This window comes from Macaca mulatta, chromosome 2 (genome assembly GCF_049350105.2).
Source record: "Macaca mulatta isolate MMU2019108-1 chromosome 2, T2T-MMU8v2.0, whole genome shotgun sequence".
Classification (NCBI taxonomy): Eukaryota; Metazoa; Chordata; class Mammalia; order Primates; family Cercopithecidae; genus Macaca; species Macaca mulatta.
Window position 1 is genome coordinate 81,678,097 of NC_133407.1, and position 12,661 is coordinate 81,690,757.

General features: G+C 40.3%; 1 protein-coding gene and 1 long non-coding RNA gene across 2 annotated transcripts in view; one reads left to right on the plus strand and one right to left on the minus strand.

Annotated features, from left to right (window-relative positions):
- Nucleotides 1-8,921, minus strand: LOC106997009 (uncharacterized). Its single transcript, XR_001443111.3, has 2 exons — nt 8,109-8,921; nt 1-2,394 (listed from the first exon to the last, which is right to left on the minus strand). It is a non-coding gene; the product is annotated as an uncharacterized LOC106997009 (long non-coding RNA).
- Nucleotides 8,922-8,937: 16 nt separating this feature from the next.
- The window catches only part of SEC62 (SEC62 homolog, preprotein translocation factor), a 28,236-nt gene continuing 24,512 nt past the window's right edge, over nt 8,938-12,661 (plus strand). Inside the window, 1 exon segment of the mRNA NM_001195502.1 lies at nt 8,938-8,989. Coding sequence (NP_001182431.1) covers nt 8,954-8,989 — 36 coding nt within the window. The 5' untranslated portion in view covers nt 8,938-8,953.

Consider the following 12,661-nt stretch of genomic DNA (forward strand, 5'->3'; position numbering starts at 1 on the left):
TTTCAGCATTTATTTTATTATCAGAAGTTGAAGGTCAGTATAACAATTGTACATGAAAATATTTCAGTAATCCTGGTTTGCCCTTGCAATAATCTGAAGAGATCTCTGCTGGGGACTATTTCATTATGACAATCGAGCACCAAATACAGTGACCTTCAGATTGTCAATTCTTGGGTGAAAATGGATAGAAGGTTTTCTACTTGGCAGATGAAAAATCAAGACCCCCCCAAATCCCTTTCCTTAGGAGGTATAGCTTAGGTAAGGAACCTATTATTATTATTATTATTATTATTTTTGCTGTTTGCCCTAAAATATACCAATATACCACTTTAAATATAGTGATTTCATTTACCAGGGGAAGGAAAAAACTTGTATAACCTAGAGGCAATATGTAGAATAAAAACAAAAAAAAAATGATAGAATAACTGGAGCCACAGGAAGCGGAACATCTTATATGTCACAGAATATTATAAAATGTTACAGTTTAGTAGTTTCTTATATAAATACTCAAGGAAAAACAACTGAATAACTAGTAGCCTTAATTTAGGGGTAGACCTATAATTACTACTTATAACAGCCTCTGCCAAATTATTTAAATATTTACCTAAAAGTTAAAATATCCAGGCTATAAGGTTTCCTGGCCTATTGTTCTTTTCATTTCAGACACATTCACATTATCAAACACCAGCTGAACAACAGCACACGAGCACAAGAGTTGTCAGAAAATCATCTAAGGCCAGTGTAAGAAGGAATAAGTTTGAGGACTTTTCTCCCAATCGGCAAGTGAGGTCCAGGTCTGGAAGTCCTGCTTTCCTTGGCCCTCATAACTTCTGTTCCCTGGATTCTGTGCTGAATCTTCCTTCTTGACCTTTGCCGTCCCACTCCCCTTTCTATCTTCTGTTTTTGTTTTCGAGACAGGATCTCGCTATCATCCAGGCTGGAGTGCACTGGCACTATCATAGCTTGAACTCCTAGGCTCAACCAAGATTCTCCCATTTCAACCTCCCAAGAAGCTGGGATTACAAGCATGAGCCATCATGCCTGTCCATCTTAATAGATGGGCTTGCACAGAAACAAAGTCTGGGTATACTAACAACTTACAAGGTTTAGCTGCCTTTACTTGCCCAAGAGGTTTTCGTTTTGGAGATTTAGCTTTGCCAAACCATATACTTCCTCTCAAATAGCTGGATTGGAGATAGGTTGAGAGGTGGATGCTTACATGTCTCTGTTCTGAGGTAAGTCTACACTTACAAGAAACTAGGCAAATGACTAATTCACAGAATCTCTCTTCTTTCACAGGGAAGGGCTTCCCCAACCAAATCTAGGGGAGCCTCTTGTCAAATTGGTTGTCTCTAAATTCCACAGAAGACTATATAGAAAATAGAGCCTTTGGGATATGATGAAGACTTCCCAGTAGAATTTTGTCTGCCTTATAAACACGTTTCCCTCACTTACTAAAGCTCCAGAGGATTAAGATTATGCCATTTTCATCATGTATTATTCACTCCATCAACATTTATTCACTCTGAGCCAGACCCTGGACTAGACATTGAGAACAGAAAACTAAAACATAGTACCTGCCCTTCAAAGGCTCACAGTCTGGCAGAAAGAAAAACAACAACTTATGATGTTAATTATATGTACTATAGCAGTGACTTTTTACAAAATGTTGTAGGAGCCCAGAAAAAGGGTCAATTGAGTTTGCTGAAGAAATAAGTCAGAGAAGCTTCCATTGTGGGGGTAACATGTTAACCTGACCATTGAAGGATAGGCCAGGTGGGAAGGAGAAGCAAAAAAAAAAAAAAAAAAAAAAAGAAAAGAAAAAAGAAAACAACGTAGGTGTGGAAGCATACATGGTGAGGTAGGGGAGTGACAGGAGAAGAGTGGTCTCACAGTGGTTCTTTAGGAAGGCGAAAAGGTAGGAGTGAAGTGGTTACTCTAAGAAAGAAGACAGTGATATTAGATATGGTCAACTGGCACACAGCAAAAGATGGAAAGCTAGTCTTCATTTCCCAGACTCCCTCAACTAGAGTTCCAATTCTAATTAGATGTACTGGTAGAATATCAGGAGGACAAATGTGAAGAGGAGGCCATCTTCCTGCTGCTGCTGCCCAGCAAGGTCATGGAGATGGTTTTTCCACAGCATCACTCTAGCGTGCGGTCTTGATCTTTGTGAGAGTAGGAGGCAATGGCAGCAGTGCTGGCAAGAACTTTCTGATCCTGGCTTCCTGGCAATTGGATCACAGCTCTCCTAGGAGTCTACTGAACTCAGTGTTGTCATGGTGGCCTCCTGGCTCTCCAAAGGTAGAGATTCCCCCAGCAGGTTATTCCTGTAGGGTCTGGCAGTTATTCAGGCAGGCCCAACGTGGCACATGGTCCTTCACACTACCTTTTCTGTTCAAAATGACAAAATAATTACCATTTTAATTAAGAAGATGAAGTGACTGTTTTTATATATTCTTAGTCTAATATTAGCAAGTTAAAATTTGTTACGCTTTTTCAAAACAGTGTTTGTGTTTATTTTTCAATGGTATATACTTATTGTCTTATTTATGCCATTTATTTTTTTTCTTTTCTTAAGAGACAAAGTTTTGCTTTGTCCCCCAGGCTGGAGTGCAGTGACACAAACACAGCTCACTGCAGCCTCGAACTCCCGGGGTCAAGCAATCCTCCCACCTCAGCCTCCCTGTAGCTGGGACTACAGGCACATGCCACCATGCCTGGCTAAATTTACGCCATTTCTTGAAAATATCAACTTATTTTAAAATATTAATTTACCTCTTAAATAATATTAGACTCATTGCATTTTATATTAGATCTATTTTAAATTTATTTTTTCTTTGTGATAACATTAAATCACTAACATTAACTACATATTCTAAAATGCTTTTATACAAACGACATCCAAAAAACGTCTGTCCGTTATTTGCTCTAGTTCCCCAGAATTTTCCCTTTGATTTTGTCACATATATATATGTTTAAAATGGACCCAGAGAAAGTATTATTTAGAACAAGAAAACTAAACCGATCAGCTCCCAGCTTGCATAAGTCTGATCAATAGGAATACATTTCTGTATTATCCCCTTCCATTTACTGAGATGGAAGTTCCCAGGAAACTGAATTTTTCAAGTTCTTACCTATTCATCAGTCCTCCAGAGAGAGATCTAGATTGGAGAATGCTTTGTTGAGTACAACATGGTAATGAATCTCTTTAATTTACAAAAACATGTCCAAAGGAATCCAATAGAGAGTAAAGAGCCCAATTTGTCTACTGTATAAAGCAAGGAAAGTTCTGAATTTCAGAGGCAACCCTAGGGAGTAGTGACAGCCCAGGGGCAAAGAGAAGAGATTCAGAAGGGTGGGCAGTATTCTAGAGTGAGTGAAGAAAAGTAGGCAGGTAGTCAGAAGCAGTGGGAAAGGACATGAGGAGGGCCTACAGGGATGGCCAAGGAACTCCTAAATATCAATACCTAATATTCCTTATTTAAGTTGTGGGCTCTATGTTATGGAATAAGGCATATAAATAGATAGGAAAGCTATCAGCATTCTAACATTGGAAGAAAGAGTAGAAGAGAAGAACCCAGCAAGAAAGATTGAGAAGAAAGGATTAGAGAGGTGGGATGAAAAGCAGAAGCCTGTGAGATGTTCTGGAGGGTGGGGGGAGGCAAGTGATCCCTCAGGTTCTTGGACTTAAATACCATCTATGCACTGATAACTGTAGGGGAAGAAAAACATTTCCGTATCCTGCTAGGTTCTATACCTGAGGCCTATGAATTAAACTGACAAAAGACAGATTAACAGAAGAAAAGCATACCAATTTTACTTGATGTTAATATTTTTACCATTCATGAAGGCTTCATGGAAAATAAGTGAAAAATCAAAGAAGTGGTTAGACTTCGGGGCTTATATGCCATCTTAACGAAGGATGATAAATTGAGGAGAAGTAACTAAAGAAAGAAAAGGCGGTTTGGGCTTACAGAGGTGGTAAACTGTGAGAAGGTAAAAATATAGGGGAAACTAATGGTAGATAAGGATTATAGTAAGGTTTCTTTGTGCAGACTCATCTTGGTGCTGTCTCCATTTCTGGTGATAAGGGGTGTTTTCCTTGTCTTGGTATGGGAGAAGAATGGGGACACCTTTGTGAGAATTTATGCTCTTTTAGGCAGATAAGGACAGAGAGCTCTTACTGTGTCTGATTTTCTCAATTGCCTTCAGATCAAAATTATCCTTATGCCAAAGTGGCATATTTGGGGGTGACATATTCTGATTCCATTCAACTCCCAAATTTATACCTCCAGCCAAGACTTCTCCCTGAACTCTACTTCTCATATAGTTGGCTGTGCAACCCACATTTCCTCTTGGACGTCCATTAGGCTTGTTCACATTAACACACCAAAAACCAAATTTCTATATTCTCATGCCAAACTTCTTTCACTCTTATGTTTCTCATTTTAGTAAGTTACAATTCCATTCTTCTGGTTGGTAAAACCAAAAATCTTGGAGTTATCCTTGATTCCTGTCTTTCCCTCATATTCAGAATCTCATTGCCTCTACCTTCAAAATATAACCAGAATCTAAGACGTCCCACTGCCTCTATAGCAAACACCCAAGTCTAAGCCACCATCATCTCTCATCTGTTTGCCGCAATAACCTACTAAATCCCCACTTCTATCCCTGTATCTCCTCTCACCGTCTATTCACAACACAGCAATCAGGATCCTTTCTAAATAGAAGTCATTTTAAGTCATTCTTCTAACCCTAATCCATCGTGGCACACCCTCTGAAGCCCTCATTTTATGGCCTACAAAACCCTATACAATCTAGCTCCATTTCCCTCTGATCTTATCCCCTACTCCCCTTCCTCTATTGAATCTGCTTCAGCTACTGACCTCCATACTATTTATTCCTCAAACACACCTGCACTCTCCCACCTCTGGACTTTTGTAAATGCCCTTCACTCCACTTTAAGTACGGTTTCCTAGGATACCCACTGGACTTGCTCCCTCTTCTTCTTCATGCCTTTTTTGGTCAAAGTGAATCTCCTCAAAAAGGACTGCCCTGACGATTTAAGTTACAATTACACCCTCCTTCCCACTGCAAGCAGTCCCTTTACCCTGCTTTGTTTCTCTCCTAAGGCTTTTAACATATAGTGGGCCCTCCCTATCCGAGGGTCCACATCTGCTAATTCAACCGATTGAAAATACTTGGGGAAAAAAACTAACAGAAAATAACAATACCACAATAAAAATAATACAAATTTTAAAGTTATATAGTATAAAAACTATTTACATAGCATTTACATTGTATTAGGTACTATAAGTAACCTAGAGATGATACGGGAGAATGTGCATAGGTTATATGCAAATACTGTATCATTTTAGATGAGGAACTTAAGCATCTGCAGATTTAAGCATCAAAAATCTAGAACTAATCCTGATTTACTCACTGTCATTCACTGTTCCAGGTTTTTGACAGGGGTCCTGTAAGTAATCCCCAGCCGATACTGATGGATGACTGTACCATATAATCTGCTTTCTTGTGTTTTGCAGTCTGTTCTCTTCTTTCCAAAGTATAAGCTCCAAAAGGGCAGGATGTTTGCCTCCTGAACACTAGTATATCCTCAGTGTCTAGAACATGGACTGGCACATAATAAGCCCTCAATAAACATTTGTTTAATAAATGAATAAATATAACTCATTTCCTCAAAAACCTCCAGTAAAGTCTCTTGTAACTAATAGTTTTGCTTTGGCAAAAGAAAACAGGGGCCAAGTGTGGTGGCTCATGCCTGTAGTCACAGCACTTTGAGAGGCTGAGGCAGGCAGACTGCTTGAGCCCAGGAGTTAGAAACCAGCCTGGGCAACATGGAGAAACCTGTCTTTACAAAAAATTTAAAAATTTAGGTGGGCGTGTTGGCACGACTTGTGGTCCCAGCTATTCAGGAGGCTGAGGTGGGAGAATCCCTTGAACCCGGGAGGCGGAGGTTGCAGTGAGCCAAAATCGCACCACTGCACTCCTACCTAGGCGACAGAGCAAGAAACTGTCTTCAGCAACAACAACAAAAAAATACTCCTCGTTTGGGAGAGAAATAACAGTCAAATAATAAGAGTAAAATTGCAAATTCAAAACCAAGTTGGAACTAGAAGTGGCTAGGAGAAACTCCTTACTACCACCACCAATGACACAGATGGTGTGCTGGGAAGATGATTTGAGCTATTTTTATATAAATATTAAATGGAAAGGAGACCGAAAATTTGACCCAGAAATCTGAGGTTATATGTGTGAACATCAGCCATCATTCATGCTGCTATACACAATGAGGAGTCATGGAAGGATTTTTAACAAGGGAATAGAAGGTCTGGAGTGTAAAGAGCATAGAAGTGAGGAGAACCATTAGGAAGCCACTGCAATACTAGTTCACATAGCTAATGATGAAGATTTGAACAAGGCAATGGCGTTGGGAATGATGAGGGAGGGAAAAATTCCAAACATCTCAGCTGTAGAATCAACAGGATTGGTGACTGACTGGCAGAAAGGCATGGTTGGGATACATCCAAGGTTTCTAGCATTAGTATTTGAGTGAACAACAATGCAGTTATTTGGGTTTTATAATAAAAGAGGCAGGTTTTGCTGGGGAAATGGTGATTTTTAGTTGGATTTCAGTGGAAATATCCAGAAGAAATCTGGAATTAAACATGAATGCAATATTCTGGAATTAATCTGTAAACAGAATGCACAAATAGAAGAGACAAGAGGAAGGTGAACATATAAAAACGGTGGCCAGGAACATTTGAGAATTGGGTAAAAGGAGAGAAGCCAACAAGAAATCGGAAAGAAGTTGATATACATGCCAAAGAAGGAAAAGAAGTAAACAAGAACAGTCAACATTGTCAAATACTCAGTAAGATGCTAGCTGAGAGAAGGTAAAATAATTCTTACTGGATGGTGGAGGTAGAAACCAAATTGTTGTAGTCTTAAGGAGTGAATGACAGTGAGAACAAGAGGACACTAAATTAAAGCTCTGCTGAAGAAAATAGTAAGGCAGTAACTTGAGGGTGAGTCATTGTCCATAAAGGATTTTTATTTCCCACCATAGTCCTAACCTAACATTTGACATCTATCTAGTAGGCACTCAATACCTACTGAATGCAATAATATTTTCATTTATAGACCAGGTCTCCTATAAAATGGTCCAGTGTTCTCCACATAAAACAGCACAAAACTGATTGATCATTCTAGGTGGGTAGAGGGATTGAAGGAAATAAAGACATTTCATATTCTATATTATGTTTTGGGTTAATTGGCAAGAATAATTACTTCTTTCTCACCCCATCTCTGACTATACACACACCCAAATTATAGATTATAGAGGAGAAAGGAATTAAATGACTCCCTTGAGACCAGAACTGCATAGTCCAAAAGAAAAAAAATTCAGCAATCTTACTTTGTTAAAAAATTAGGCATCAAGATGCTGCAATTTGCCTTACTTACACATTTAATTGCTCTTAGGTTAGATATATAATATGGGAAACCTGGAAAAAATGTTTAATGGTATAATAAACGTTTACGACCTAACATTAAATGAAAAAAGCAGCTGCCATATTGCATATTATCTCAATTTGGGAAACAGGAAAAAATATAAATACAAACACACATGCACACACAAAGTCGGAATAAATAATATAAGAAAATAAACTGAACGGTCACAGTGGCTCACGCCTGTAGTTCCAGTTACTCAGGAGACAGAGACAGGTGGATCGTTTGAGCCCAGGAGTTCAAGACCGGCCTGGTAAACATAAGGAAACTCCGTCTCCACAAAAAAAGGAAAAATTAGCCAGGTGTGGTGGTGCATGCCTGTAGTCCCAGCTACTCAGGAGGCTGAAGAGGGAGATCAGTTGAGAAGAGGAGTTTGGTGATGCAGTGAGCCGAGATTGAGCCACTGCACTCCAGCTTGGGCAATATAGAGCGAGACTCAGTCTCAAAAAAAAAAAAAAAAAAGACAAGAAAGAAAGAACATCTTTCTTTTCTGAATTTTCCCCATTTTCTACAATTAAAAACGCTTTAAAGATTTCCATAAAGTCAGTCATGGGAATTTCTATCTAAGCACTTACCAGCAATTTAAGCTCCTTGTCTTTTGATCTAAGTGGCTCCAAAATAACAATAAAGGCTACAGTGATCGAAATTCACCAGACCTGAAATAGACTGCAGCCTTCTTCCTTCCCACCTTCTTAGAATCTTTGTCCTCTTCATCTTCCTTACGCTTCCCTGGGTTCTCTTACTTCTGGATTCTAACGGTGAATTGTGAGAAGCAACGCGGAAAACGGAATGGAGACACCAGCTTGTTTTAAACGAGCTGTATTACCCCGCACAGCGCAGGGGAAAAGATAATTGGCTCAGGTCTTGGCTCTGCCATCTACCACCTGTGGAGCCTTAGACAAGTCAGTTCATATTTCTGCCACTCAACGGTCTCGGTCGTGTCATCTTTTACCTGGAATGTCATGAAATATACAGTACACTGCAAGAACTGCCTCAGGTAAAGACTTCTAGGATTCGGTAATTCTCAGTCGATCCCTCTGAGAAAGGCCGCACCCTAAAAGCACAGACTCTGACTCTGAGGGGGTGGGGTCGGGGAATCTGCATTTTAATAGTTTCTCAGGTGATTCAGATGCTCAGTCAGGTTTGAGAAACCAGGTCTCTTCCCAGCCCTCCTGTTCTCTGATCCACTTCTCTGCTTCCTCCAGGTCCTAACGATTCTCCAGTTCCCGCACAACAGGAGCGGAGGGAAGAGTGCAGAGAAGGCACAACCAAAGACCGCAGGCCCAGCCGGCTGGCCGACCTCCTCATTCCCGGGGCGCCAGCCGGCGGGTTACATAACGGGCCTCGGGGCGCGCTCTCGCGAGGTTTCCAAGGCCCCCTCCTCGTTCCACGTCAGAGGGAACCGGGCGGAGCGGCCAACATGGCGGAACGCAGGAGACACAAGAAGCGGATCCAGGTAGCAAAGCCGAGCTCTGGGCAGGGGGTTTCAGCACGATGGAAAGTGGAAGGAGCGGGGAAAGCCCCCTAAAAGGGCGAGCGAAAGCAAGGGCGAGGTGGGGTGGGGTGGAGTTCCGCCGCGAGGCAGCTGGCTGCAGGTTGCGTCGTTGTGAGGGGCCTGGGGCGGTGGGGGGGCGGTGTTGGCGACGGCGGAGACAGAGACAGAGGTGGTGGTGGAGCAGCAGGGTAAGGAGGGAGGCGCCGCGCTCGGAATCCGGCTGCGGGGGCGCGGCTGTGGGCTCGGAGTTCTTGTGGTCGCGCCGTCCCGGGCCTGACCTGGGAGGTCAGCCTCCTCCGGGGCGCAGACGTTGACCCTTCCCGGGGCTCCTCCCCTCCCTTCACCCCATCCTCTGGCCTTAGCTGTCCTGAAATTAAGGCCACGGTAATTGGGGTAGCAGGAGGCGGCGGACTGACCTAAAGCAGCTGGTCCTTTGTGCGCATAGACCGTAAGGGAGAATGATCTGGACTTGGTCAGCTGCCTCGGGGCCTAGGCAGCGATCTGCTCATCCAGATGTTCAGTTGCGTTGCCCTTCTTTCCCCTCAATATTCTTCACTTAATAGTCCACTTGAAGCTTGCCGGCTTTTTTCCAGGCGACGTGGTGTAAACAACCACAACCTCGTTGGTGCTGCAACGAGCTGGTGGCGCCCAGAAACCCTTCACATGCCAGTGTGTCATCTTCGTAGTAACCTACATAACATCCCTGCCTCACTCCACATGCATGTCATTTGTGCATTTCTTCCTTGCGATTTTCCCTGGTTCTTGTTCTTTGCCAAGAGGATTAATTATGTAGAACATCTTGGACTCAGGATATTTATTAGTCGTCTCATCAGCTGATGTGCTGAGAAACCTTCGTAAGGCCTCATAAATTGATCACATGTAGTAAATTGTTACTATAATCATAAATTGTTACACTCATCATTGCCTTTCTGTTCCTTACTATTTCATTGCTTAGAATGATTTTTTCTTTCTTCCATTTTACCCCGTCTTTTTTTTTTTTCCAAGTATCCATTTATTGGCCTACACTACAGGTGTTTTGAGCTATACAAGTTAAAATTCTTCTGGAAACTTTTTAAATGCTGTGAAAAAGACACACATGATCAATAAATTTGGAATTTTGGAATTTGGCAGAAATAAAGTAGTTCTGAACAGGGTACGGAAGGGAATTAGAAAGAGGCAGATTTCAAGTTCAGACAGATCAGACTAGGTCTTAAGATCAGTAGAAGTTTCTAATTATACTGTTCTTAATCTTTCAAGAGTTAGTGTTATTCCTCTGACGTGGGCATACAATATTTTATTAGATTGTGTATTGAAATTATCTGTCAGATTTGTACTTACAGAACTTCTTAGATTTACTCTTGACAGTACAATTTTATGCCCTTCAATACACATTGTTTTACAATTCCAGTTGCTTTTTAATATTGTTGTAAGGGTTATATAATTCACCTTTTGAATAGCTGCTCTTATTTTAGTTGTGATCTTATATTAAACAGAGGCTGTGGAGTAATGTGACAGTGGCAGAGAGCTCAAACTTGAGCCAGACTGCCTGTTTGTACCCCAGCTCCACCAATTATTGGCTGAGTAACTTTGAGCAAGTTAATTTTTACCTCACTTTCTGCATGTGCAAGAAGGGATATTTACCTCAAAAAAGAAAAACTTTAAGGTTGCTGTGAAAATAATAGGTGAGTCAACTTATTTATTAAAAGTTATTAAAAGTATTTGGCACATAACCCCTTCCTTCTATTCTACTCCTTACCCAGGATGAAGGATTTAGATTGGATTGTTATTTTGTTTTTTGTTAAGTACTCTTTGATATACTGAAGAAAGATTAGCAACCCCCTATTCAGTAAATAAACTGTTATGTTGGGAGTTATGTAGAGTATAGCTATTTACTTTCTATTATTTGAGGATCAATTATTAAAAACCTACTTGGCATACACAAAATTAAGTGACATTTATTTTTCTGTCCTTGAAATTTTCTACATGGCTGTGTAAAATGTTTGTGAGAGATCTTAGAGTACTACTTTTATGCAGCCTAACACACTTGTCAAAATATACTAGCCTAGAAAATACCTCAGTTTTATCATTCCAGATCATCAGAAGCTCTGTAATCACTTGTGATAAAAAGATCAAGTGTAATGAAAAGTTTAGAGTTTAACTTACAAAAAAGATCCTGTTGTGGAATTTTTAGGCAAAAAAGTCTGTAATACCAGCTGAGTTTCTGTCATTTGTTGCTTGGCGTTTTATGTTCAGAAAGATGTTTACGTTTAGTGATTCAGTGATCTTTAATTGTAATTTGCACATTGGGGAGAAATGTTTGATACAAACAGATAAGTTCGGGGTTAAAAAAAAAAAAAGGTAGCTAATTTGCTTTTTCTGTGTAATTCAGTGTAATTTCAGATTCTCGTGTCCCACTGAAGTTTCTAGCAAGAGGACTGTTGTCACATTTCCTTCTTGGACTCACATTACTGGTCACTGAAAACCAGAAGTGAGCTACATGTACTCATACAGTAACTACATATAGATGAACAATGTGCTGCTGCATACCAGTAGTTGATTTACAATCCTGGTATCAAGAAATTTTAGAGTTTAAAAGGATCTAGTAGGATTTGTTGGGAAGCCTTTTTCATGAATTCAGTCTTACATGAAAGCAGAGTGGTGATCCTACAGCTTACTGATCTTACCCAACACCCTCGTTTTTCAGATAAACTGAGGTCCAGTGAGGTTTTGTGACTTAATCCAGGATCATCAATCAAGATAGTAAAACCAGATTTAGACCAGGTCTTCTGATTCCCAACTGAATACTCTTTCTGTGTCACAATAGATAAAAAAAAGTTGCTCTGAAATAATTTAATCCTGACTTCTTTATTATTGAACTGTACAACGTGAAGACTTAACATGACTTGTCCTTGCTAAAGAGAATCGTCCCATTCAGTATTCTGCTTATATGTAAAATATCCAGTTGAGTTTTGAGACATTTAAATGGCTAATTCTTAGAACTTTTATAACCCTCCATTAGTTATTTTTGTTGCACCCATCTGTCTTCCTGGCAAGCAATAAAACCTTGACATATTATGGGCTTATGTGCTTAATTTCAGGACAGGGAAGAAAAGAGAAAATTTAGGACTATATAGCCAGCTATACAGGTCTGATGTCTGACTCCGAATATTCTGAAGAGAAGGAACTCAGGAAGCCAGTCCTAAATCAGAAAACTCCCCCCAAAGACTTAATGGAGGGTTTTGCAGTTTAGCAAACCCATTGCTAAGGAAAGAATACAATAGAAGGGAGTTGGAGCTATTACAGAAGGGTACTGCTGTTGTCTAGATACTCTTGTACAGCTTTATTTGTATAGCACACTGTGTTACTAAAGATTAAGGTCCCCTCCAGCTTTCAGATTTTATTGTTAAACTACTATTTGCATTTTTCACAAATATTTTATGCTGCTTGAACCAAGCATTTTTCTTTTTTGCTCAGTTCATGGTTGACAGATCAGCTAAGCTAATTTTTATTAGATGTAGTAATTTTTTTTTTTTTTTTTTTTTGAGACGGAATCTCACTGTGTCACCCAGGCTGGAGTGCAGTGGCCGGATCTCGGCTCACTGCAAGCTCCACCTCCCGGGTTTATGCCATTCT